This window comes from Ipomoea nil, unplaced genomic scaffold, assembly GCF_001879475.1.
Source record: "Ipomoea nil cultivar Tokyo-kokei standard unplaced genomic scaffold, Asagao_1.1 scaffold0813, whole genome shotgun sequence".
Lineage (NCBI taxonomy): Eukaryota > Viridiplantae > Streptophyta > Magnoliopsida > Solanales > Convolvulaceae > Ipomoea > Ipomoea nil.
In genome coordinates, this window is record NW_017617241.1 from 878,716 (window position 1) to 906,137 (window position 27,422).

General features: G+C 37.7%; 5 protein-coding genes across 14 annotated transcripts; 3 read left to right on the forward strand and 2 right to left on the reverse strand.

Moving 5' to 3' along the window:
• Positions 1–2,824: 2,824 nt before the first annotated feature.
• LOC109178218 (kinesin-like protein KIN-14N) lies at positions 2,825–8,510 on the forward strand. Its single transcript, XM_019327815.1, has 17 exons — positions 2,825–3,120; positions 3,584–3,829; positions 3,939–4,083; positions 4,174–4,283; positions 4,390–4,509; positions 4,604–4,807; positions 5,383–5,592; positions 5,681–5,755; positions 5,847–5,993; positions 6,077–6,212; positions 6,313–6,422; positions 6,867–7,025; positions 7,124–7,335; positions 7,469–7,550; positions 7,635–7,739; positions 7,818–7,922; positions 8,008–8,510. Exons 1-17 carry the CDS (start codon positions 3,061–3,063, stop codon positions 8,203–8,205), a joined length of 2,424 nt encoding a protein of 807 aa, XP_019183360.1. The 5' UTR covers positions 2,825–3,060; the 3' UTR covers positions 8,206–8,510.
• A 725-nt stretch (positions 8,511–9,235) lies between these two features.
• LOC109178222 (transcription factor ILR3-like) lies at positions 9,236–10,895 on the forward strand. The gene is made up of 5 exons (XM_019327828.1): positions 9,236–9,540; positions 9,743–9,784; positions 9,974–10,051; positions 10,136–10,298; positions 10,437–10,895. Exons 1-5 carry the CDS (start codon positions 9,404–9,406, stop codon positions 10,689–10,691), a joined length of 675 nt encoding a protein of 224 aa, XP_019183373.1. The 5' UTR covers positions 9,236–9,403; the 3' UTR covers positions 10,692–10,895.
• A 139-nt stretch (positions 10,896–11,034) lies between these two features.
• On the reverse strand, positions 11,035–14,465 carry LOC109178219 (probable galacturonosyltransferase 12). Of its 2 annotated transcripts, XM_019327817.1 has the most exons (7): positions 14,078–14,465; positions 13,851–14,047; positions 13,709–13,764; positions 13,460–13,615; positions 12,536–13,126; positions 12,157–12,459; positions 11,035–11,573 (listed from the first exon to the last, which is right to left on the reverse strand). In XM_019327817.1, exons 2-7 carry the CDS (start codon positions 14,038–14,040, stop codon positions 11,289–11,291), a joined length of 1,581 nt encoding a protein of 526 aa, XP_019183362.1. In that variant the 5' UTR covers positions 14,041–14,047; positions 14,078–14,465; the 3' UTR covers positions 11,035–11,288. The 2 variants fall into 2 exon arrangements, with proteins under 2 accessions (XP_019183362.1, XP_019183361.1); XM_019327816.1 differs by having other exon boundaries at positions 13,851–14,129.
• An 804-nt stretch (positions 14,466–15,269) lies between these two features.
• Positions 15,270–19,147, reverse strand: LOC109178221 (polycomb group protein FERTILIZATION-INDEPENDENT ENDOSPERM-like). Its single transcript, XM_019327827.1, has 13 exons — positions 18,819–19,147; positions 18,120–18,185; positions 17,880–18,002; positions 17,585–17,665; positions 17,019–17,111; positions 16,823–16,898; positions 16,652–16,731; positions 16,490–16,561; positions 16,199–16,258; positions 16,013–16,109; positions 15,800–15,863; positions 15,649–15,708; positions 15,270–15,529 (listed from the first exon to the last, which is right to left on the reverse strand). The coding sequence occupies exons 1-13, from the start codon at positions 18,993–18,995 to the stop codon at positions 15,466–15,468; spliced, it is 1,113 nt and encodes a 370-aa protein (XP_019183372.1). The 5' UTR covers positions 18,996–19,147; the 3' UTR covers positions 15,270–15,465.
• A 1,020-nt stretch (positions 19,148–20,167) lies between these two features.
• LOC109178220 (putative F-box protein At1g19160) lies at positions 20,168–26,587 on the forward strand. Of its 9 annotated transcripts, XM_019327826.1 has the most exons (8): positions 20,169–20,431; positions 20,774–20,885; positions 21,047–21,149; positions 21,546–21,781; positions 24,666–24,885; positions 25,018–25,847; positions 26,050–26,148; positions 26,232–26,587. In XM_019327826.1, the coding sequence occupies exons 5-7, from the start codon at positions 24,743–24,745 to the stop codon at positions 26,118–26,120; spliced, it is 1,044 nt and encodes a 347-aa protein (XP_019183371.1). In that variant the 5' UTR covers positions 20,169–20,431; positions 20,774–20,885; positions 21,047–21,149; positions 21,546–21,781; positions 24,666–24,742; the 3' UTR covers positions 26,121–26,148; positions 26,232–26,587. The 9 variants fall into 9 exon arrangements, with proteins under 9 accessions (XP_019183363.1, XP_019183364.1, XP_019183365.1 ...); XM_019327818.1 differs by having other exon boundaries at positions 20,168–20,431; positions 24,666–25,847; XM_019327819.1 differs by having other exon boundaries at positions 20,168–20,431; positions 20,774–20,867; positions 24,666–25,847.
• Positions 26,588–27,422: the final 835 nt, after the last annotated feature.

Here is a 27,422-nt window from a genome sequence, read left to right on the forward strand (position 1 = left end):
TTGATGACAAGCAAAATGTTTAAGTTTATCATATATCAACTTTTTAATAAAGAGTGTGTTTCATTTTCGAGTCACATTCATTTTTATATAAAATTATAATTGTTTGAAGCAGATATGAATATTAACACTTTCGAAAAACAACTGATTGAGAAATTGTATATATCTTATTTAGTATTTACCGAACACATTATTATAAACGGTTAATAGGTACCAGTTGGTCAAAACAATTAATACAATCAACTATCACAACAACTACATACGGTACGTAATTGCCAATAATGCAAACACCCTACTAAGTTTAATATCAAGTTTGAATATCGAAAAATGCTTGAAAATAATATAATTGATTGAGAAATATATATAATAGTAACTAAACAATGAATAAATCCTTCATGCATATATATATACACACACATAGAAGCAAGACAAACAAAGTCGATCAGCAGCTAGGTGCCTAGGTAGCAGTATGTTAATGTTGGGGTTAGGTTTATAATACATACATTCATTACTCACGTACGTTTGTCTTTATATATATTTATATATTTATAGTTTTAGGGTTTTAGGTGAATGATGTTAGATATTGAGAGTTGGAAAGGTGAGTGGAAGGATGGGAGTTTTTGAAGAGAACACGTTTGGGATAGATTCTTGGTGAGATGGGAAGGAGAGATATCAATTTTAATGGTGTGGTGGATGGGGGTAATGAAGAAGCTACACAAAAAGGGTTCAAAGAAAGAGATTGTGATAAGAGTGTTACCAACAAGAAATGAAAAGTTAGTGTCACCAACAATAGCAGAGGTGTGTGTCATTGAAGTTGATGCATTGCTTGCTCTCACTCCTCACCGCCCTCCTAGTATACATATAAATATATATATATATATATATATATATATATATATATATATATATATATATATACTATCATGTAGTGTGATGACACCCCGGTTGTTTTATTCTAAATGAATGCTCATAGGTTCGAATTCTGGTGGTGGGACTTAGATTCTTTGGGTTGAAATTGTTTGAAAAAGTATAGAATAGATACTACCTGGTAAAGAATCATGAGTATTTCTAAAAAAAAAGGTCAAATAGATCATCCACTTGATTGCATGTCAAATTGCAATTGGGTCATCAAACTTAAAAAATATGCAATTGGGTCTCTGAATAGCACAAACTCATGCAATTCAACCTAAAATGACATGTTTATCTGGCCTGAAAACAGGCTCACGTGGGGTTGCCGATTTTAAAAATAATTTTAAATAATTATTTAAAATTATTTAAAAAAAAAAAAAAGAAAGAAAAAACCTTCATCTCCGCCGGAGACGAAGGCCAAAGGGGGTGGAGGTCTCACTGGCCATGGAAACGGTCGGAGACGAAGCCACCTTCCTCTCCTGGCCATGGAGACGAAGGGGTCGACTTCGTCTCCAGGCATTTCCATGGCCAGTGATACCTCTGTCCCTACGAACATTTTTTTAATTAAAAATTTAATTTATTTAAAATTATTTATTAATTTTTAAAATCGGTAACTGCCACATCAGCATGTTTTCAGGTAAACATGTCATTTTGGGTTAAATTGCATGAGTTTGTGTTGTTCATTAACCCAATTTTTTTTTTTTATTTTATTTTTTTTTAGTATGATGACCCAATTACAATTTAGTGTGTAGTTGAATAACATATTTGACCCTTTATTCCATTCTTTGTATTATACATACACTAGCACCAAGTCACTTTGATTTTCTCTAGCTCCCTCTATATATATATATATGGCTAGTATCATGATAACTAGTCTACATAGTATTAACTTACTGATTCAATAAAAAGTATTTGAGATAAAAAATCAATGTTTGAACATCGTCAACAACAATGTGCGGGGGCCTTTGGGGTTGGAGATTATGTACATAACAACAAATATTTCATTTAATGAAACATTTGCCTACAAATTGTCAATATTATTAACGGGTCAAAACAACAAACACATTCAATTATTGCCTAACAAACTAATTATTAAACATTTCATAGTGTTATAATTAATTAGTTGTTTAATAGAGACTTATCAGTTACACTGCACGCCTAATCAATTATACAAAAAAAAAATTACATTTTTGGTTATACTAAGTACCGTACCGTTGATACATGTGTTTAGTGCACTCTAAAAACATATTTTTTTTTGAAAGCTACTGGTTCTATTACATTGTAGTAGATGTTCATATACTTTCTCAACCTACTAAAACACAAATAACGCCTCCATTGAGGCTTGAACTCATAATCTTCCAAATGGAAGTCCAACCTGGATACCATTATACCACATAGTTCTGGTCTCTAAAAACATATTTAGTTATACTTAGTAGAAATTAACATAATAATCGATACCTTAAATTTTATATTAAGAGATGCTATTTCAAACAAAATTTATTCTTTATAATTGTATTACTCATAATATATTAATTTTGTAACAATTTGACCTTGTAATTGAACTCTTTGGTGCCATATGGAGTGTATTTTGTAATCAATTCAAATAGAAGAAACCAAAGGGGGAAAAAGAGAAGAGAAAGTCAATGGTGGAAATTCAAGTTAACCGTTAGGGACAAAATCGTCAAACAACAATTCAACGAATCTATACGCTCGTGCCGCCAGATCCTATTTCAAAAAAATTCAAAAAGTTACCATACGCTCCGCCCTATTATGCCCGACCCGACATCTCCACCCCCACCCCCCACCCAGCGCCACCCTGGCCCCTCCGCAGTAAATTACCAATCAGGTCCCCGGAGAGAAGATATAGTCATACAGATAAAGAGATTGATGAGAGAATCATATACGCCATTTTAATTTCTTTTTTAGGGTTAAAGAATTGAAAATCACTGTCTGATAGTGAGAGAGAGATCGTCCAGTTTACTGCAATTCAAAGCAACGGCTGCGATAAGATCTGGAAACTTAAGTTTCAATCCAAACCCTAGACCCCACCCTAAAAGCTTCCGGAATTCATTTCCCCTTGATTTTACATCTTCTCTGTCCGTTTTGTGCTGTTTCTCTCTCTACATCTCCTTCCATAATTGCGCTCACTTTCAAATGGCTCCCAAGAGCCAGAATAAGCCTCCTGTAGCTCCAACTCCTTCGAGTCCATCCAACGTAAGACCTCCGCACTCTCTCTTTCTTTTTTTCTCTATCTATCAAAAAAGAAACAAATTTTAGTGGTTTTCTTCATCCCGGTCTCCCATTAGTAGAAGAACAAGCGTTTGATTTCTGACCAGAATGGGCTTTCACGGGGTTAATTATTTCCATCGTCGGAATGGGGTTTTTAAATTAAAATTGTTCTCTTGTGTGATGAAATTTTGAATACAAAATTTAGTGATTTTCTTCATCCCAGTCTCCCATTAGTAGAACAAGCGTTTGATTTCTAATCAGAATGGGCTTTCACGGGGTTAATACTTTTCAGCGTCTAAATGGGGTTTTTTAAATTGGTTCTGTTGTGTGTTGAAAATTTGAATTTTTAGGTTAGAGTCTTGAATTTCTTCAGGGCTCTATTTCATTATAGACGATTCTGCTGAAATTTCAAACTTTTAGGATACTAAAATTTATTTGGTGTTCGCAGGGAAAGTTCACAGTGGATGAGGTGTCAGTAGATAAGAAAAGAAAGATTGGGAATCCAAAGATGCCGTCTGGAGTTAGACCTGGTAGACAGGCGTTTGCTGTGGTAAATGGGAGTGCAGATCTGCCTCCAACCAGTGGACCGCCAAGTAGTGCTGGCTCAGATTGTGGAGTTATTGAGTTTAACAAGGAAGATGTTGAAGCATTGCTAGTTGAGAAGCTGAAAACTAAGAACAAGTATAATATGAAGGTAGCTGGTCTAGATATTTTTCTAGTATAATGCTATATTTTGCATATTTGATTAGTATATATTGGATGTTAAAGAGGTCTGTTATGATGAGTTCCTTCATTATTTTTAGGAAAAATGTGATCAAATGTCGGAATATATTAGAAGGCTTAAGCAGTGCATTAGGTGGTTCCAACAGCTTGAGGGAAACTATATTTCTGAACAGGAGTCACTCAAAAGCTTGCTAGAATCAGCAGAGAAGAGGTGCAGCGAGATGGGTATGACTTTACTGCTATTATTTAAATTAGTTCTGAGGAGATCAATGGATATGCTCACTCATTGTACTTTTGGTTTTGGGCTCCACTTAGATATGCTAATGAAATCAAAGGAAGAGGAATTGAATGCAATCATTATGGAGTTGAGGAAAAATATTGCTGTGTTACAGGACAATTTGAAGAAGGAGGAATCTGAAAAATCGGTAATGCATATCCTGAAACTGTTCCTTAGCAGACTTAGGCATTTCAGATGAATGTTATTGGAGTGTTAATAATACTTTGTAAATAAATTGCTTAATTCATGATCAGGAAGCCCTTAATTCTCTTAGTAGAGAGAAAGAGGCCAGGGTAGCAGCAGAGACACTGCAAGCATCACTTTCAGAGGAGCATAAGAGAGCTCAACAAGATTTAACTACTGCCAATCAAAAGGTACTGTAGATGCCTATTTTGTGGATTTATGTGTATTCTTTTCACTTTGTTGTCTGGTTGATAACTTATAATTTGATTGTTATTGGATATTCAGATTCAATATCTAAATGATACGTACAAGCGGTTGCAAGAGTATAACACAAGTTTACAGCAATACAATAGTAGACTTCAGTCTGAGCTTGCTACTACTAATGAGACACTCAAGCGTGTGGAGAAAGAGAAAGCTGCTGTAGTTGAAAACCTCAGCACATTGAGGGGTCACTATACTTCTTTGCAGGAACAGCTTGCATCTTCTAGGGTTAGTGCATCTTCTCTTTTATTCATTTCACTACTTATGCTTCCAAAGAAATTTTTTATATATGTGGTTGTTATCTTCTACTTGTTATATGATCTTCTTCCTGTTATATGATGAAACCTGTGAGGAAGAAGTAAATCCATGGGTGTTTTCCAGTAAAAAGCTGAAATTGATGGGAGGATGGGGAGTCCATTCTGAATAACGTTAGCTTTTTTGTATATTTTTTGGAAATCCATCTGAACAACCTACCATGTTTGTTTCTCTGCACCTCTGCTTTTGCAGTGAATAGTTTATTCAGCAGTTCATAGGGCAATTTTCGTTTTAAAAGTAGATTAAGCTAGACAAAGTTTAAATTATTACTTGTGATATCTCTGCTAGCAATATTACAACCATGAAAATTTCCTACTGCCCCACTGATGCCATTATTTCTTTCTAAATGATACATGTGCTTTTGTTGTAGATTGTAAATCTATTTATCTAGGCTTGGTACAGCATGTATAACTATGTATTGATATTATATCTGGTCCTCTATACTAGATTCTCATGACTTTTTATGATTCCCTTAACTTTCATTTTAGATTGCTCAAGATGAGGCTACAAGACAAAAAGAAACTTTAGCTTCTGAGGTGGGATGTCTGCGGGGAGATCTGCAGACCATGAGGAATGAACGGGACTGTCAGCTAGCAAAAGTCCAGATTTTAACAGAAGAAGTGATAAAATACAAGGAATGCACTGGAAAATCTGTTGCTGAGTTGGATAACCTGACAGTGAAGTCTAATGAGATGGAGGTATGTTTTTATAATTTTGATTTCTCAAAATCACGCTTTATAATGTTATTTTCTGTTCAGTAACAATATTGTGTAATAATTTTTCCAGGCAAGATGTTTGTCTCAATCTGAACAAATTAGAAGATTGCAGGAACAACTTTCTTTTGCAGATGCGAAGTTACAGGTATACAATGTGCTAAGACATTTTATCTCCACTCTTCAAATTATGTAGTTATCCAAACTTGTCTTATTAGTTTATTATGTTGCTTTATCAGATGTCTGACAGGTCAGCTCTAGAAACAAAATCAGAATATGAAAGTCAAAAGCAACTTATCAACGAGTTAAATCAGCGACTTACAGAGGCAGAAACAAAAATTGTTGAGGGTGAAAAACTCCGTAAAAAATTGCACAATACAATTCTGGTAATATTCTTGGATTAAAGTGCAGTAAACTTTTCCTTTCAGTTATGGATTATCAATTTTCATTAATGAATGGGGTTATGCAGGAACTAAAAGGCAATATTAGAGTGTTCTGCAGAGTGCGCCCTGCATTATCTGATGATGCCATTAGTGCAGAAAAGGTTGTATCTTTTCCAACATCATTGGAAACACTTGGACGGGGCATTGAGTTGTCGCATAATGGTTGGTAGTTAATTCAAATGAATTTGAAAATAATATTATGTACTTTTAATCTCCTTTTTAACTCTCTCCCCCCTTTTGTTTTTCTTTCTTTCTATATAAGGTCAAAAACACCCTTTCACCTTTGACAAAGTGTTCGTCCCTGAGGCCTCACAAAAGGATGTTTTTGATGAAATATCACAACTTGTCCAGAGTGCTCTTGATGGTTACAAGGTGATATTTTCCCCTCAGCACTTACTTTGATCTTCTTAAATGCTATGAACTACAAATCATATCTATGTCCTTATTGAGTACTTTGTTGAAGTCATGTCTAAACTTACTGAAAGAGAACTTGAATCTAAGTATTTCTTCAATAGATTTTTCTTCTACAGTTGAATATGAATTGTACATTGTATACATGCAGTGTCCCAAAGTATGACTGCATAGCCATGTCTCCTTATGATTGTTGGGTGTTTGGTTCTTTGTCTTGTTTTAAAACTAAAACTACTATATAATGTTCTTTTGGTTGTTGGAATGCTGCATACTTTTGTTTTGGTAATAAAATAGCATGTAGTTTTGTTCACATTATAGCAATGATATGTTGTTACAGTGTTCCATGGAAGTATGAGCAATATTTGCCTGCTTAAAATGGTGGTGTATTCGGTTTTTTTTTTTCAGGTCTGTATATTTGCATATGGCCAGACAGGTTCTGGTAAGACTTATACCATGATGGGCAATCCAGGGGCCGATCAGCAAGGGCTAATCCCACGTACATTGGAGCAAGTATTCCAAACAAGGCAAAATAATCACGCACAAGGATGGAGATACGACATGCAGGTTGGGGCAGTGAGGAAATGCTTTGTGTTCTGTTAACTAAGTCTCATTAATATGTTTCTTTAGTGTTGATTATATCGTTCTTGTCTGTCTGTTTTTAGGTATCAATGCTTGAGATATACAACGAAACAATTCGAGACCTTCTGTCTCCAAATCGATCAGGTTTTGATGCCTCCAGAAGTGAGAATGGAGGAAAGCAATATGCTATTAAACATGATGGAAATGGCAACACTCACGTGTCTGACTTAACAGTTTTGGATGTTCGTAGCAGTAAGGAAGTTTCATACCTTTTAGAACGAGCAGCGCAAAGCAGGTATATGCTGTTTGTTGATTGTTGACTTGTAAAAATAATTGTTATTCTTGTAATCATTACTGTTTTGTTAGCTCTGTTGTACAGATGTTAATGCTTTATGTTACCTATTTGTTTTTGGGTTTCAAACTTTTAGGTCTACCGGGAGGACTCAAATGAATGAGCAGTCTTCAAGAAGCCATTTTGTGTTCACACTCAGAATATCTGGTGTTAATGAGGTTAGAAGTTACTTTGATATATAGCTAAACACCGTGCCAATTTATTCCTTTTGGTGATCTTATTGTAACTCGTTGTTCTTCCAGAGTACGGAGCAACAAGTCCAAGGTGTGCTGAACCTAATTGACCTTGCGGGCAGTGAACGTTTATCTAGAAGTGGGGCTACTGGAGACCGACTGAAAGAAACTCAGGTACAAACAACAAAGGTGTATTGACCTTTTGGAAATAGCAGCAGCATATGATCTCATCTAAATAATCTGTTTTCCCAGGCTATCAATAAAAGTTTATCATCTCTGAGTGACGTTATCTTTGCATTGGCAAAGAAAGATGAGCATGTTCCATTCAGGAACTCAAAGCTGACATATCTTCTCCAGGTAAACATTTGTATCCTACCAAAAGCTTCATTTCTGAGCAAGTAAGTATATACTGATGAATTGAACTCTGCTGTTTGTTCATCAGCCATGCCTGGGTGGCGACTCGAAGACATTGATGTTCGTGAATGTTTCACCAGACCCTTCTTCGGTGGGTGAATCACTGTGTTCACTCCGCTTTGCATCAAGGGTGAACGCTTGCGAGATTGGGATTCCAAGGCGGCAAACCAGCTTGCGCCCTTCAGATTCTCGCCTCCCTCCAGATTCTCGCCTCAGCATTGGCTGATCTGCTGATGTTTTTACAGAATTGATGATGATCATCATAGTTCTCTTTCACCTTGTCCCCATCCTGTGTGTGACATCTGTAATGCATTTGATTTTTAACTGAATATATATAAGCATTTCCTCCTAACAAGCAGCATATCCCCCCTGTATTTTGTATAGTGGAGAAGATACTGGCTTTGTATCAGACCCCCCCACCCCAAATTACAACAATTATTCACATTTGGCTTCATCAAGCTACTATCTCCTACTGTACCGTACCAATACTAATTTTCGAAACTTGTCTTTTCTTGGCCAATTTTTTTCTTTTCTACTCTTAATGATAAAAATATTATCTCATGTTTTGTGTTGTAATTGATTGATTGTCACTTGTCAGATGATTGGTTTATAATATGTTATTTGAGGTTTTTTATTTAATACGGAGTAGTAATCAAAGAAAAAGTGTCAAATGGACGAGCTTAGAACAACCACATCAGCTTGTAATTTATCATGATATTTTATGTGCCAACAAGAAGAGAGAGGAAACAAAGAGAAAGAAAAAAGAAAAAAAATCTTGATGCATTTGACGAATTTTTTTTTTAAAAAATAAGATAACAGAAGACGTGCTAGTTTGGGCGCTGATTGTGTATTTGCGCGCGTCACGCACACAAAATCTAAGTACTTTAACATTGCAGGAAGAAAAATCACTATAAAATCATGTTTCACGTTAAAATTTTTTTTTCTTTAATTTTTTAATCTGATAAAACCTAAGAAATTACTACTAGTATGGTTGCTCTTAATAGCTCTTAAGCTCAATGGATGCAATTAGGTTCCATTAAAAAAAAGTTTCAATTAAATTCCTTAGAGAAGCAAAATTGTTAAATTTACCTTGATTGTAGAGTATAATGAAAAGATAATGAAATGTAAGGGGTTTGAATATAATATCATGAATGTTAGGGATTCATATGGCTAGAATCAAAGTGAAGAGGGGAATATGAAATTTGTCCTAAAATTATAATTTACTGCGTAAAACACATGCCAATTTGTTGTGTACGAATAAGAACAAAGATTCCTCAATTTTCCAACATCGTCGTCATCAATCCATCGCATTCCCCTGATTTCGTTTTCCCCTTTTCATCTAAAATCCCCGGGACGCGCTTTGTGAGTTCTGAGTTTGTCTTCTGGCCGGAAAGTGCTTGGCTTTCACCGGCGGCTGGTCGGAAATGGTTTTGCAGGAGAATACCAACTGGCTCTACGATTACGGGTTCGAAGATATCAGTGTTGCCGATACGAATTTTTCTGTTTCGGGTTCTGGGTTCAGCTGGTCCGCGCAGACCTTGAATGGTTCGTCTTCTCTCAGGTAGCGTTTTGCTGCAGAAAGATCAGTTTGGGTTAGTTTGATTTTATATAATTCCAAGTATTGAATAAAGTTTGGTTCTTTGAGCTTGTGTTGTAGGTTTTATGATTAGATTAGCCTCTTTATTGTTGCAAATTCTGTTGTTTTAGGATCTTTTCGCTGTCTTTCTTTTACATATTAATCATGTGCTCTGTTTTGTTTTTAGTGCGGAACTCGATGGATCAAAGGAAACTGGCTCCAAGAAACGGTAGAGAACTTGTACATCTTCTGTGGAAACACTTTGACAGGGAATTTGTTTACCAGTAACAACATTTCTTTTGGCTTATATAGGAAAAATGCATTTTTTTTTTATTGGAGCATCAAATTTGATGCTAAAAGGGACATAAGCCATTGATTAAAGGAAACTTCATCTCACCATTCTGTGTTCTTTCTACAGGTCAAGAGCTGAATCATGTGCTCCATCGAGTTCCAAAGCATGTGGGGAGAAGTTGCGAAGGGATAGGCTAAATGATAGGTGTGCTTATTCTTCATTCTTTGTACTGGTCTTCACGTTTTATTGATTTCTTGAACAAAACTAAATTGATATGAGTTGACCTAGGTTCACGGAATTGAGTGCTATTCTTGAGCCTGGCAAGGTTCCTAAAACCGACAAATCTGCTATCCTAGTTGATGCTGTACGTGTGGTGACACAGCTACGTATCGAAGCTCAGAAGTTGAAGGCCTCGAATTTGAATCTACAGGAAAAGATTAAGGAGTTGAAGGTGATGATTCATCCTTCGTTTTTGGTTCTGGATGAAACAATCCGTTAATTTTTATATCAACCTTGAACTCCAAACCTTCCTCATTAGTTAGGTCTACTCATCTTAGTGAATTAATTATTATATTTTTCAATTGTATAGGCTGAGAAGATTGAACTTCGGGATGAGAAGCAAAGGCTTAAGGCAGAGAAAGAGAAGCTTGAGCAACAGCTGAAGACCATGAATGCACAACCTGGCTTCATGCCTCCTGCAATACCTGCTGCATTTGCTGCTCAAGGTCAAGTCAGTAAATTGGTTCCCGTCATTAGCTACCCTGGGGTTGCCACGTGGCAGTTCTTACCTCCTGCTGCTGTTGACACCTCACAGGATCATGTCCTTCGACCACCTGTTGCTTAAGGCGTTTCCATAGCCGGCCTGCAAAAACTGGGCTGCCATTTAATCTCCCATTTACTTCGTTGCTGACCTTTCAATCTGTATCTTTCTAGTACTTGAACTGGATTTGATGTATGGTGGAAGATTTACATGATCTTCAAACTAATTAGTTGATGCTGGCTTTATTGTAAATTTCAATAAGTTTGCCCTACATTGTCATTTGCTCAATTTTCCTTTTTTCCTGATTTTATGATCTACTCTTTGAGCCAAAATTTGGCATCATGTCTCTCACAAAACTACAAAAGCCTCTAAGCAAATCAAGATTCAAAACTTTTCTTGAGGCTGCTATTTGCATGACCAAATGAGGTTTCTGAAAGTATAAATCTTGAAAGTCACATTGAAGATAGTGTATTCTTTAATATTTGAGCAGAGAGTGAAATCCTAAGATACTCAATACATACATGATGGAATTTCTATACATAAGAGAAGGCAGCAGTTGCAGTAGGGAGAAGGAGTTCAAAAATTGTGAAGCCCGGGGGAGTTCTCACCTCACATCAGGTAAGCCTGGATTCCTTCTCTTTTCAAGAATCAATTTGGCATTCATAGATTCTTGAACCAGTTTCAATGTGCTCTAATATGACAGCTTTTTATGTTCTTATCAGAGAAGTCAACGTACTTGGTCCATAATGGTCGAAGCTGAGGGAATGCTATGTCTAGCCACGGTTTTGCTCTGCCATTAAAGTGTACGACACCAGCGCTTTCAGCATCTGCAATGCTTGTATTGTCCTGGTAGCCGAGCCCTAGCATGTGCCAGAAGGGATCGATAGCATGCACGTGGCCATGGAACGCAATCAGACCCGGAGGTAATGTCCCTAATTGCCACAGGCTCAGGTCTGATTTCAAGTTCTGCATTAGATAATATAAAGCATTATTCATTGTCTTAAAAAGATTTGAGTTTAACCAGCTTGGTTAGCGTGACTGGCCGTGCACTCTTGTCCCTTAAGAGAGGTCGGGAGTTCGAACCCCCTCTCGTATGGAAAAACCAATCTGGCCAGCACTTTGCCCCTTAATTGGGCCGGGCCGGTTCGAACGGGGATTAGTTTGAGTATGGTACAAGTTTAAAGGTGCCTCCTACAGTTAGGGCCTACTCAGGACACCTTGTAGTCTGACCAAAACAAAAAAATGATTTTGAGTTTAACCAGCTTGGTTGGCGTGAGTGGTCGTGCACTCTTGTCCCTTAAGAGAGGTCAGGAGTTCGAACCCCCTCTCGTATGGAGAAACCAATCTGGCCAGCACTTTGCCCCTTACTTGGGCCGCCCGGTTCGAACAGGGATTAGTTTGAGTATGGTACAGGTTTAAAGGTGCCTCCTACAATTAGGGCCTACTCAGGACACCTTGTGGTCTGACCCAAAAAAAAAAAAAAAAGATTTTGAGTTTCGATTCTCAAGAACAGTGTAAAGGGCAGTCTTCTTATGTTGTTTGTGGTTACCTCTTCCAACCAGTGGTGGTATGTCTGACTTATATTTGTTCTTCTCCATGCTTCAAGATCGAATATGTTCATACCATAAGCCCACGCACATTCATTTGGATCAAAGTTCTTCACTATAAGTGGATGGGAAAAGTTCAAGTAACTCTTGAAGCGCTTAGACATCACGTACTTATCCTCTCCTCGACATGTTTCCACTGCTCCATTCACCTTTCCATTCATGTCAATGTCCCACAGAGGCGACATATCAGTTTGAATCACAATGTCATCGTCAAGGAAGACCACTTTGTTAAGACTAGGAAACAACTGCAGCACAAGATTATGCATTTCAGGATTGCTAGAATTTTTTTATGTGCTAAAAGGTATTAGTGTAGAGAATAACCTCTGGCAAATATATCCGAATGTGATTCATCAGTGAGTTGTACTTGGGACTGAGCGCTTGCAATTTTGCAGCAATGATTCTCGGCTTTTCTGTTTTGTTTGCCACAATGGCTGATGAACCACCCCTAAACTGGGATCTCGCCTTTTGATCTTTCTCCATAGCTTCCAAAACTGGGACTTTCCCCTTTGTGAGCCAATCGAAGTGATGCAGCCCTTTAACCTCAATGATTGCAGGTGCCAGGGGGTGCAAGGAGAACCATGCCTGCATCGGGGAGTAAGTCTTCCGGTCTGTGATCACATGAAGCACGACCTTTTCAGGGTGGAACGAGTTCTTGACAAGCGATGATGCAACGACAGAGGCAGCAAGAACGTTGTCAGATGCCAAGACGAAATGGAAGAGCGAATTATCAACGAGGGCAGGGACTAGCTCCGGTGATGGAAGCTGGAGACGAGCATTGGCATTGGTCGAGTGCTCGTTTGCCAACACTAGATCAAGGCAGTTAAGCTCCTTCGGGATGCTACTGGATGCCACATGACGGTAGAAGTATTCTTGGATCTTCGCGGTTCTAGTCCTTTGTTCGAGCTGAGTGACCTGGTATGTCGATAAACAAACAACACAAGTAAGCCATTTTCTTTGAGAATCGACGTTTCTTGCTTATCTGAATTCTGAATTGAAGCATGTGCTCCATCTCAACTAAAAGCATAAGCTAATAGTTGGATTGCACATTACTATATGTTCAACACGCCCCCTCACGTGTGCAATGGGGCAACACGTGGACCGTAGTCGCTTATGGGTGGCGCGGTCTGGCTCTGATACCAAATTGAAGCATGTGCTCCATCTCAACTAAAAGCCTAAGCTAATAGTTGGATTGCACATTAATGGCTATATGCTCAACAATCTTATCTTTTTATGCATTCACCATACCATAGCTTTTAGCTTTACTGCAAATGTCTTTGGATCTGGTTTATCGCCTTTAAATTCATCCATTAAGTCTTCCAGTGTCTGAGGAATTTCAGGTCTTAATTCTATATCAGTCTGGTCTGCAGGCTGCTCCAATACTTGATATATCACTTCTGGAACCTAACAGAAAACCGGGGAAAACAGAACTGTTCATTCTAAAATTCTACCTAAACCAGAAAAAAAACACATAGGAAAATGTTATAACGAACCGACCTTTGCTTCAGGCTGCCTTCCCAAAATCCTCGGTCCAATCTTCCTCCCCAAGCAACCTGCACGTGTTCTCCCCAAGACTTGAGATTTCATTTCTACCGTAATGATTTGCATAAGACAGAGATTAGACGGGTCAGAGACTTACCTATGCCCGAACACTTGCTTTCCTCGTGAATGGTGTTTACAGCAGTCAACAAGAAGGTAAACCGGAACAGCATAAAGGCCAGGAGTGAGTAGACCAGCACGCGATATGAGAGCCGTCTAGAGACCACTTTTACGCCTTTAGATGGAAGAACAGTCACATGCCTCAAACTCGGTGATATATGAAGCTGCATTTTGATCGTTGTCGTCTCTGGCTGTCCACCAGAAACGAAAGGCTGAGATCGTTTTGCTGCTCACCAGACAATCAATCACCAGAGAGGAGGAAGTCTTTAGGATTGCCAAGAAGAACACTTTAAGAAGGCGGTGTAAAAGAAAGGCCTTCTGGAATGGTGATAGGGAGTTACTATCAATCACCTAACCTTGCTTAGCATGCAGGCTAGATAATCATGTATTCCAGGTTTCAGCACAAGTAGTATTTTGACACATGAATTTGAAGAATTTTAAGCCATTTGTTTGTTTGGCAGAAAGAGACATCAGACTTGAAAAAGCCTGCATTTGTTAACTTGGCTTGGTTTTGAAGAAGGGAAGTTGGAGGTATTAACCCCAACTTATCTTATACTCTATAAGGTATTATCCATTTTTATCTGTCAAATCTTTATAAAATTTGTGAGGACCAGCATTTAAATCAAATAGAAAAGCACTCTGCACCTCAAAAAGAGAATTTTAGAATATTAGTATGGTGTTGCTTCACTTTGGCTCAACAAACACTGTATTTTTAGAATTTTCTACGGTGTCGATAGTACTATGTACATATAAACTCCTATCAGCATTATTGCCAATAGTACTTGATATTGTGGAAAGTCCGTAGCTGCTATTCAAAAATACGCTCTGGGTGAAGCTCATTTGTGACCTTAGTCGACAAAAGACAAAGAATGTCAGTTAGTCTATGTGGCCCATGGCAGACCGGCTTGAACTAAGAAACTCAATAGATAGTTTCCATGGAAACTCAAACGAACCTTATGGTTACCAAACCAGCTATACGATCGAGTAAAATCCGCGGCTGCTACTCAAAAATACGCTCTGGGTGAAGCTCGTGACCCTAACCAACAAAAGACCACAAAGAATGTCAATTAGCCTGGCCCTTAGCGGACTGGCTTGAACTAAGAAACCCAATAGACAGTTCCTATGGGAGCTCAAACGAACCTTATGGTTACCAAACCAATTTTACCTCAATAATGTTGAATTGTGATATGAGGTTTTCATGCTTTGACAGAACAATGTTTCTAAATGGAAAAGGACTGGCTCTCTTCTTTCTCCATCTGGGGTTGGGTCTGGACCTTTGGTTGTTGGTTTGTTAGAGAAAAAGGGTTGTTTGTGTAAAAGTTACTCCTTCACTTTGTCTTAGGAAGCTACTTAAGTGGTCATTAAGGCATTAATACACACGCTATAAGAATCCATTACATAACACTATAAGAACCCAATATCATAAAAGACAACTCTTTTAAACACGATATTAGAAACGATCTCATAGAAATTACTCAACCGGATTAGTTACATCCCTCGAGGCGAAGATGGGGGAGGGGGGCAAAATGGGTATAAATAAAAACTACATAAACTCCATAAGTGCACACAACCTACAAGCAAAACATCTTAGCCACTCAAGAAGTTGAGACCACATCCCAGCGCCATATAATTCCATCTTCGCAGCAGCTAAGAATGGTGCTGCACCACAAAGATATATAATCACTTTCCCTTATCCAACACGTTATAAACGCTAAAACAATTAAACGAGAGAGAGAGAGAGAGAGAGAGAGAGAGAGAGAGAGAGAGAGACGCTTTACCTCCCGTCAAACGACACAGCAGTCTGTCTGATTGCAGATTTTGATTGAACGTGGGACAGCCTGAAGAGGAGAGAGCGTGGCTGAGATGTAAAACGTGAAGAAGATAGCATAGGTTTCACGAGGAATAGACAGCGGGGTAGAGTAAACAAACCTCGCAATTAGAACAGGGGGGCTGGTTTGCAGATCCCAAAGGTAGATCTTCCCTTCCCTATTCCCTAATACATTGAAAATCAAAGGAAAAGATTCGTGCATGTATTTAAGGAGAAACTCAACACCGGAAAGCTTACTTGGCAAGTTGATTCATTAACGTATTGGAAGAGGTATATGGTAATGTCAAGTTGAAAAAACAGTACTTTCATTCTACCTATAGCTGCTGCTTTGTATTGGAAATCGTACGAAAACTTGATGAACCATATGTCGCAGTCTGGGACAGGATACTTTTGAAGGATGTCAACCGTACCCTAAAACAAGATCATTTAAGTACGGGATTTTCATTAAAAATCAACCAGAAACGATCAGAACAAAAGAAAACCCAAAAATAAATCCTAACCTCGCCAGGAGACTGTTCTTTCATCTTCGGTTCCCATAATACAATCTCATTGTCAACACTCTGGAAAAATGCCAGAAAGTCGACAGACAGACCATAAATGTCCTTGTATTTAATGAAATTTCAACGATTTTGTTGACGAAGGATCAAATATGGTCATGTCACAATAATACTATGACCAAATAAGGATGTTCTGATAAAAAATGACTAGAAGTGGACTGTCACCTATAAATCTAGGATCAAAAATGGAATTAACTCATAATGGATGTGCATGAAACAAGAGATGGCATTCACCTTCGACAAGATAAAATTGCCCAGCCACCTATTGCAGTCAACATAGTTCGTATGGATGGAAGCTATGAACATCTGATACAATAAAAGGCAAGTTCAGCTACAGTTAAACAATCTCGTTTAGCACTAAATGCAAAAGGAAAGAGTAAAACTAAAGCAACTTACAGGAAACTGTACATATTTTGTGGGGAACTTGGATGGAAGATCAGTCCAAGTAAATGATTTCTCCACATAAGGCCAGAATTCTGCAGGGTGTTCAATGTGTTCATCACTTCCTTTCAACTTTCAAGGATTAACATATATAAGTAAACTTTTTTAAGCTATCAAATATGTCACCTTTCATAGACCAGATCTTAACAGTATTATCCATCCCACAGCTAGCAATGCGATATATATCAGAAGGATGAAAGTCCTATATGAATCACAGAAATAATAAAGTTATTGCGCCCATATAAGTAACATATAATCTCTACCGGGAACATGAATTCCCCACCCAACCATGCCCCCACCAAGAGCTAGAAGAGTAATTTACCACACTGAGGACTTCATTGCGATGACCACCAGCACCAGCAAATATCAAAATGCATATTCCAGTATGAACATTCCACAACCGAACTGACTCGTCCTGTGTCCCACACTTCATTGTTAAACACAGACCATAATGCCATATATATAGGCCATTGTTCAAGTGAGTCCGTCCACCCTTTCCCATGAGTCCGTGTGGACAGATCTGGTCCATTAAAAGCTAGGGATCAATGGTCTAGATTTTCCCAACTGTGCAACTGTGTAATTGCACAGTTGGGAAAATCTAAACCATTGATCTCTAGTTTTTAATGGACCAGATCTGTCCACACGGACTCATGGGAAAGGGCTGGACTCATTTGATCATGAGTCATATATATATATATATATATATATATATATATATATATATATATATATATATATATATATATATATATATATATATATATATATTCTTTAAAACATATGAGAAACATCCTAAGGACTTCTGATTTCTCCAAAACATAGAAAAGCACATTTGTTTAGTGAGTAGACAAGAGGGGCAAAGACAAAGAAAAATAATTGAGTGCATACTTTGCTTGCAGACACAACAAGTGATGGTTTCAGCGCTTGAGTCCTAATTTCATTTATTGAGTCTCCATGTCCACCAAAGCTCTGCACAAATTCACCAAAATAAACAGACAATTTTAATAGTGTGTTTTTGAAAAGTCTTAATGTTTTCATTATTAACTACATGTAGATCCTACTACGCAGCATCCACACTAACGAATGGCAAACTCTGTGTTTTGTACTTCTGTGTACAAGAACATTATTCACTTTTTAAAACTATAGTACGGAGTAATATATAGCTAAGAATTCAGTAAAACACCTTGTGTATCTTCTCGTTTCCAGAATCAATAACACGGATAATTCCATTGAGTCCTCCAGCAACTAAGAATGGAGACCCATCAACATTGCATGCCCAGCTGACAGTATAAAAGGATTCCTCTTTCTGGTCCACAAAAGAACACACAAAGGGGCAAAAGTTCTTTACGTATACAAGATGTATCTAATAACTGATTCAAAATTCTCCATAATAAAGAAGACTAAGAAGACTCGAGTTCCTTACATCTTCATCAATGTAAGACTGGAGCACAGCGATGACTCCACCTTCCAAGCATTGGTATACAGTCACCTGAAAAAGCAGCCATAAGTTGGACATATAAAAGTCAGCTCCATCCATGACTGTTCTTAACATAAAACTTTATCCCGGAATTTAAATGATTCAAGAATCCAAGGTCTAGATACACCATAAAAGATTATCAAAACTATCAAAGTATTGTTCCACTAACATCATAAAGTGTCAAGCAATAAAACAATCAATTTAGTTCTCAAAAAAAAAAAAAAAAAAAAAAAAAAAACAATCAATTTAGGGAGTTCATAAGTCTTCTTCCTTCTTTCTATTGAACTTTCAGTATTTAACTCAAAGCTACTTACATATGGAAGAACCTAGCCTGATAGAGAACAGGGACAACCCAAAAAAAAAAAAAAAATTGGATTTTTAACTGAATAATAACCAAAATACAGTTAATTATATACTCCATAGTAAATTACTTGGTTTTCACCAGCTACACTGGCAAAGATGTTTTAAGTAAAAAAAAATCCATGATTGATTATCAGATTACGAAAGCTATGAATTTTACCTTCCGTTTTCTATATGAGTAATCTCAGACTTGAATTTAAAAATTTAAAAAATTTTTTTAAAAAAAAAACTAAAAAAAAAACTCTTAAAGCTGTGAAAATGATAAGCGATGGAAGGGAAAATTACTCGATTGCCACCGACGGTAGCGAAGACGTTGAAGTAACGAGAGTCGATGAAGTTGAAAACGACGGCGTACAATGGGCGTTTGCCTTCTTGGAGCCTGTTGGTGACCCTGTACTCTTTCTTCTTCGAGGGCGTAAGCGATCCCACCACCGGCTCACAACCTATCGGTGTCTTTGCCATTCCGGCCGCCCCGACCCACCACCTCAACCTGCTCTGCTCAGCTCACTCCCAGGCGCACGTTAACAGGTCGGTACCGACCGCATAACGTATCTCCGATTTCCCTCCGACGATGTTGTATAACTGTTCTTTAACCTCTAAAACGACTAATTATTACTTGAAAGTCAACATGAATAGAGTCAATAGACTAATTAATTCACATATCACACATAAATAAATTACATTGAAAAAATCTTGTGTAATACGGAGTATAATTTAGTGATTTTTTGATATGAGAACTTTTATTCATTTTGGTAACATATACAATATAAAAATTAGAAATAACAATGAGATAGAACAATCACTACTATCGATATTAATTCATAAGTTCGTTAGGTAATTAAAAATATTGTAACATACAAGATTATATAAGTTGCAGTAATATGGAACAATCTCAAGTTACTACTGTCAATTTCAGGATTTATCTCAAATTTATTATGAGTCGTTTCAAATATAAATTAACTTACTGATTACTCCTATAGGATTGTATATGGATTACTATTGAATATAAAACTTATATCATGTGCCATGATTTTATTAATAAATTAGAAAAAGAATAATAAAAATTATGAATCACTCTTGTAGAAAAAATAATAATAATTAGGATACATCACGTAAATAAAAAGTGAATAATAGAATAGAATTTGATAATATGTATAGTATTAGTGTATTACTCGATATTGCACTTTGTGTTCAGATGACATGTAGTGATTTTCTCATATGAGAGGTCATGACACTGAGTCTCAATGGAGGTGAATGTCGACTCTTTGTGCTTTAACAAGACAGGTTAAGAAAGTATAAATGAATAAATACTACAATGTAATAGAGTCAGTAGTTTAAAAAAAATGTATTACTCGGTAAAAAAAAAATTCCATTTAACATGTGTTGAACCATTATTCTTGTGAGATTATGGGTTTATGGCCATGGGTAATATTAATTGGGCTGGTTATGAAAATTATTATGGACCAAATTTGGGCTTCAAACAGTTATTGGGCCGTGAAATGAATATTTTTTGAAGATGGGCCGTGAAATGAATATTTTTTGAAGATGGGCGTGAAATGAATATGTTCAGCAATTATATTTCCTTTGGTCCATGAAAACTCTTCACCGAAAGTCAAAACTGCCGGTTGAAAAGGGCGCCACCGTGCTTCAAGGCCTTAAACCACCAAAAACGGGTGGCGCTAAACTCAAACAGTAGTGGAAGCATGGAGGCAGCGGCATTTGCTTCAGCTTCACAACTTGGAACCGCTGGAAATTGTTCTTCATCGTCGTCTTCTTCCGCCGGTTCTAGGTCTATTCGATTCATGCAAATATGCAATACAAGCCTAACCGTATCGCTCTCAAATTCAAACCTTCCAGAAGCTCGATCCGCGCCTCTGCTACCGGCGAGGAGGATTCCGGTAATTTACATAGAGTGCGTATATAATGCATTGAGAAACGTATAGTTTTGTGAAAAGAATGGAGAGGCGTTTCTCTATCGTGATATTAGTTAGGGAAAATACTACTTTGGAGTCCAAGTATTATTTTCCTATAATGAACTTCGATAATACTTGGCCCATTTCTTCACATCACAATATTAGTTCATACTTCACAGTACTTGATTTGTTACTATGAGATTTTGCTGTCATTTCAAGTAACCAAGTAGTGAAGCTGGACTTAGCTCTTCTAGAGTTCTAGAGAATCTGTATGGCCTCTATTGCCTTTCCTTTTTTCTCCTATTTATTGTTTTGGCATCTATTTAGGTACAAACATCAGAGGAAGTTTTGAAAGCAAAACACTGTTTTTTCCCTGGAGTAGGTGCTTTTGCTACTGCCATGGATGTGCTCAACAAGAAGGGTAAGATTCTAATAGAAGGTATAACTAATGATTGATAAGGATTAGTGAGGCAATCATTGGTCAATTACAGATTAGGGGGGATATTGTGCATTTGCTTTTCTTGAAGACTATAATTTGCTGGTCCAAGTGCCAAAGGCACTCAAGTTTTTCTGAGAATTTATGCAAGCTATGTTCTGTAGAATGGCTGAAGCTCTTTGTACTTGTTTTCAGCAAGATGTCCATTCCTGGGCATTTGTCTTGGCATGCAACTTCTTTTTGAGTCAAGTCAGGAGAATGGACCAGGTAACTGGTTTAAACAGAATTCTCTCTCATAAGAGTTTCCATTTTGTTTGATCATGTCAATCAATTTTACCAAAAAGAGTCAAAAAGTACTTGGCTGACTATCATCATGTTTATCCAGTAAAAGGTCCTGGTTTAATTCCTGGAGTAGTTTGGCATTTTGACTTATCTAAAGGAATCAGAGTACCTTGTAATTTAGAAATTTCCAATAGTTATGTGTGTGATGTAAGTATTTGGAATCTTAAATGGGATGTTCTGTAATTTCATTTGAAGTTGGGGGTGGTATTAGAACAATGTAATATCTCAAGGATGAGAGTTGCAAAATAGGGTGGTTACTATAGCATTAAATTCTATGATCTTGAAGCATTAACCACTTGTGTCTATTTCTGGGAAGTCCAGGTTTGCAGCATGCAAGTGCAGCTGCACCCGAAGGCCCATGGAAATTCTTCCAAGCCCCTATCAATCAAGGCCGCAGTGGCGAAAAATCACAAAATATGTAGTAATTTCCTATTTTTGTACGACGGTTTACCTATATTTACCCATGCAATTTCGGGGCAGGAGGACTGGGCTGCAATGGAGAATGCATTCCAAGAGTTTGATGGATTGGCTTGTTCCTGTACATGGTCAAGAAACAGGTAATTGTATTGAATTATTCTTTATTTACACATCCTGCCCTGTTTTCATCCTCTGGGCAAGGGAAAAATTGGATTTTTTCAGGTCATTAGGTCCTTGAAGTTGCTATTGTTTGTTTGATTTATTCTCGTGAATTGACAGGTTTTCAAAGCTTAATTAGGATGATTAAGGAAAAATAAAAAATGGAAAGTAACTATATAATTCACTCATGCATGTCTTATGCTTTGTCTGTTGGGAGTTAGGAGGTTTAATTGTTTGCAATTCCTAAGAGAATTCTTGAGTACTTGGACCAGTAAATTTAGACATGACCAATATATAGATTTATGCTGATGATGTAATAGATGTCTATATGTGAATTCTATCACATGCAGGAAAAAACGTTAATTGTTTGCAGTTCCTAAGAGAATTGAAATTATTTTTAAATTATTGAGTACCTGGACCAGTAAATTTAGACAGGATCAATATATAGATTTATGCTGATAATGTGGTGTGTGTTTATATTTGAATTCTATCACATGCAGGAAAAACATTAATCTCATGGGTGATGCATAGTACTGAATAAGTGTAGTTATGGTATTTCATTACTTGATACAAAATTAGGTTATTGTATAGCAGCTTTCCTGACTATGCTCTTTGACTAGTTTTTCTTTATGGAATATTTGGATGTTCTAAGATTACGGGACAGATGCGGTGTTAATAGTAAGTGTCTATGGCTACTAGAATGTATATGGGAGCTTTATCCTCACTTGAGGATTTCATAAAAGTTTTGCCGGGAAATCTACCCATGGTCCCCACACATTTTGCCGCGAAAGCTACCCATGGTCCCACACATTTTGCCACGAAAGCTACCATGGTCCCCACACATTTTGGCGCGAAACCTACCCATGGTCCCCACACATTTTGCCGCGAAAGCTACCCATGGTCCCCACACATTTTGCCGCGAAAGCTACCATGGTCCCCACACATTTTGGCGCGAAACCTACCCATGGTCCCCACACATTTTGGCGCGAAACCTACCCATGGTCCCTACACATTTTGCCGCGGAATCTACCCATGGTCCCTACACATTTTGCCGCGAAAGCTACCCATGGTCCCCACACATTTTGGCGCGAAACCTACCATGGTCCCCACACATTTTGGCGCGAAACCTACCCATGGTCCCCACACATTTTGGCGCGAAACCTACCCATGGTCCCCACACATTTTGGCGCGAAAGCTACCCTGGTCCCCACACATTTTGGCGCGATACCTACCCATGGTCCCCACACATTTTGGCGCGAAACCTACCCATGGTCCCTACATATTTTGCCGCGAAATCTACCCATGGTCCCTACACATTTTGCCGCGAAAGCTACCCATGGTCCCCACACATTTTGCCGCGAAAGCTACCATGCTCCCCACACATTTTGGCGCAAAACCTACCCATGGTCCCCACACATTTTGGCGCGAAACCTACCCATGGTCCCCACACATTTTGGCGCGAAACCTACCCATGGTCCCCACACATTTTGGCGCGAAACCTACCCATGGTCCCTACACATTTTGCCGCGAAATCTACCCGTGGTCCCTACACATTTTGCCGCGAAATCTACCCATGGTCCCTACACATTTTGCCGCGAAATCTACCCATGGTAGGTTATAAATTACCATCAGCATGTTCATTTCCATAACCTCTATAGCTACCAATCTTGTGCTGCCGCTGCAAGACAGCCACCGCCAGAATAAGTCTCTATCAGTTTTATGCTTTCTTGCTTTACTTCTACGTGTGTGCATCTCCTTCGGTAAAAGCTAGGTAATTAAATACTTCCATCTATCCCACCTCTCACTTTACACTTCAAATGGGATGTGTAAATGTTTGTGATTTGATTAGAAATTTTCTTCCTTTGTCAAGATTTCCTATTATTGAATGACCAATTTTAGATGTATCAGATTCTGATTTAACTATGTTTCCGTTTATATATTGGAATAATTTTAGGGATTGTAATCATTTTTGGTATGCGAAATTTGAGGACATGATGTTCTTTGGCTCTTATACACCTTGATCTATTTATTTATTTATATTTTTGCTCAAAATTTCCCCTTTTGGTTGGGGGTGTATTGGGGAGAATACTAGATTAGTTTCACATTGAGAGTGATACAGTAGGGTACTGTAAGGACGTAAACTTTTCAGTGATAATAGTTCATGGAATTTGGATCCCTAATGTTTGAAGTTCGAATCCAGTGATAAGAATCCCACATTGAAAAATAAGAGAGAAACATATGGGTTTATAAGGTTATTGGTTAGGCTAGCTAATTGATTGTGCTCAATTTTTTAGTGTTGTTTGGGCCATGTGCATTACAACTCAGTTGACTAAATCTTAGATTCTAGCATGGTATTGTTCGGTCCAATGTCCTTTTACTGCAGTGGCATAATGCTGATCTTTGACCAGCACCTACTTCTATAAAATAGTTGACAGAATGCTGAGCCGAGGGTGCGTTGCCTAGTGCCTACCATAATGCCTAACCTCAAGCTGTGGTTCAATCTCCAATAGTTGGTGTGGGTGCATCTTGATTTCAAAATTCATAATGATCTCAATTGATAAGTCTAATGTGTGCAATTGATGACCATAGCCCAATGCCAACTTAACAAATAAGAAATAATTGAAATCTAAATAAATGAGTTCTCAGCAGAATTTAGCAGCAGACCAAAGTTAACAGAGACCGAAGTGTTTCAGAATGAAATGTAATTAAGAATATCAGTGGGAAAATAACTTGTGAAATGGAAGTAGAGAGACCAAAAATATTCATCTCAATTTGATGTGCCATCCATTATTTCTTTAGTGTATTATTTTCAGCTTCAGTCTTGCTTGCAGATGCAAATAATGAGCAAATTCTTTCATATTACAGATCAGATTCCCAAGACAACAATCTGTTGATTGAGGTGCAACATTGCTCCTGCAAGACAAGGAGTGAATCATTTGATCATGTCTGAGATTAGCCATGAAAGTAACAAGGCAAGATACAGTGATGGGTATGGCATAGTGCCTAATGATGTCATATGGGAAGAGATTCTCCTAAAGCTTCCAACTAAAGACCTAGTAAGGTTCAAAGCTGTTTCTAAATTGTGGTATGAGAAAATTTCTAGTCCCTCTTTTGTTAAGTTGCACATGGAGCAGTCCAAGGCAAATACTAGATATATCATCTACTCTTATCCTTCAGCTGTAGATATGTTCATAATGGAAAACAATGGTGAAACTAGCCAGTTAACTCTTCCGGGATCTCACAATGGGTTGTCTCCAGTTGAAATATGCTCCTTCAATGGTCTTCTATGCATTCGCAGTGACACTGAAGAAGATGATTTGGAGATCCGGATATGCAATCCTACTACTCAAGAAGTCACATTGCTTCCTAGATGTAGTCTACCTGGGAAATTTACATCACTTGGAGTTGTATTTGATGCTGAGACAAACTACAAAGTATTCAGATTTTGCAGCGATGAGTTTGAATCTGAAGATGATTTTTGTGAATGTGAAGTCTATGAATCTTATGATGGAACGTGGAGGAACATTGGTCAGGTGCCAACAGGTCCCAAGGTTAATTGGTTTGCCCCCGTGTGTCCTACTTCTGTATGTGTGCAGGGAAGGCTATATTGGCTTGCCTGGAATATAGAAGATCGGGAGAGTCCAGCCTTTGTTCAGTCCGTTGATATGGAAGGCAATTTCTCCAGAATTTCCCTTCCAGAGGATTTGAATGGATATACATTCTTGATCAACCTTGATGGTGTCTTATCATTGGTTGCTATGGACAATACGGAAACATATGTGGACATACTTGTCCTAGAAGATAATAAAGAAACTGGGTTCACATGGTCCTGGAAAACCTGTGCTGAACTTGAATTGGAATTTATCAGTTCCTTCAACTCTGTAGTTGGAGGAAAGGATGAGATACTTTTCATATTTGATGTGTTTAATAAATTTCGTTATCGTGTGTTCAATTTGACTGAAAGGACTTGGAGGGAACTTGATGCACCTGCTGCTTTGAAGAGGTGCTATTCTGTTGCGCTTCCATTTGTTGAAAGTCTTCTTCCATGTAAGCATTTCATGCTACTTGTGTGCCTTAAATGCTCGAGCTTGATATACAGCATTAGCTAATTTTTCTGTTTTAAACATCACACGGTAAATTTTTCTGATTTTGGTCGGTTGGCTTCAGCCAAAGTGACCATACACTATACTGCTTTGCTTTCTCCTAATGTTCTTGTGTTTTTGCTGCTTTTCCTGTTATGGAATGATAGGTATAAACCCAGAGGAGAAACCAACTCCAGCGAGGGCACAACTTCCTGTTCTCAATGATCTTGACTCTTGACACCCTTTCTCCCTCACCCTCCCGCATGGTTAGTTATCTTTTTCGTTTTGGTCATTGTATCTACATCTCGCTTGTGAAACTTTTCAAGTACTTACCCTGCTCTCACTGCAGGAAGGAGCTTGTGAAATGCATCTCCAGTTTTTGTGCTTGTTGCCTGCCTGGGAAAATGTTTATACAACAGACGCGTTGGAAAAAAAATAGCGGATTCATGTATTGACAGTGAAATCGTATTATACCATCAACAATGGCCTGTAGCATAAGCATATCACCTTTATATGCCTGTGCTTTGGGAAGTAGCTAGTTCATGATGATTTATTTCTCTTGGTTTTATGCGCAAGTTGGTTTGCAGCATGTAGTTCTAAGTTCATATAGACATCAGTTTGTAACTTGAGCTGCAAATACTATTTTGCAGACATTTACATTTACATTTGTTGACTTCAGTGTGTTGAGGTTTTGATGATTTACCTCATATCTTTAAAAAGCTTTATCAGGTTTTGATTTTTGATGAGTATAGGTATATGGCTTGAGCTCATGGTTGGCAAATGGGCATTGATTGATATGCTCAAGTTAAGATATTATACCTAATAAAATAGTCTTTTGATTGTGTCAAAATTCTTATATTGATCATTGACTATCAATTTATCTAAAATAGTAATATGTGAGGTATTTACTCGTTAAGACTGATTCCTTTCAAGTGGTTAAAACTTAAAAGTCTTAGTTCTAGTATAAATGACTCTTCCTTCCATTTAGTGCTGTATGACATTAAAAAGTGATTTGAAAACAAACTTACCTCTTAGTTAGGCTGTTTGTCTCTATGTCTGATTGTTTGTAATGATTTTCAAACCCTTGTCTATTCTTTGTAATGCTTTGTCTTTGGACTTTGAGTTAATATATTATCGTTTAACCAAAAAAATAAAAAATTATGCCATCCAAATTGGTTTCAACACCTTTTTGGGTTAGATCACAAAATTTTCTGACTCCTGAGCAGGCTCTAAGCTCGTACCACATCCAGACTAATTCATGTTCGCACAGATTGAGTTTTCTTATACAAGAGAAAATTTGACTTCTCTTAAATGATAAGAGTGTAGAATTACTAATTCATGTTCGCACGGATTGAGTTTTCTTATACAAGAGAAAATTTGACTTCTCTTAAATGATAAGAGTGTAGAATTACTCACGCCAATCAAACTGGTTAAATACCCTGTGTTTAGTTTCCTAAATTAAATATGTCATCAATCATAGGTGATGAACCTATCAATTAAATTCTAGAAGCGCCCATGGTTTTTGTGTGCCCGGGAAGTA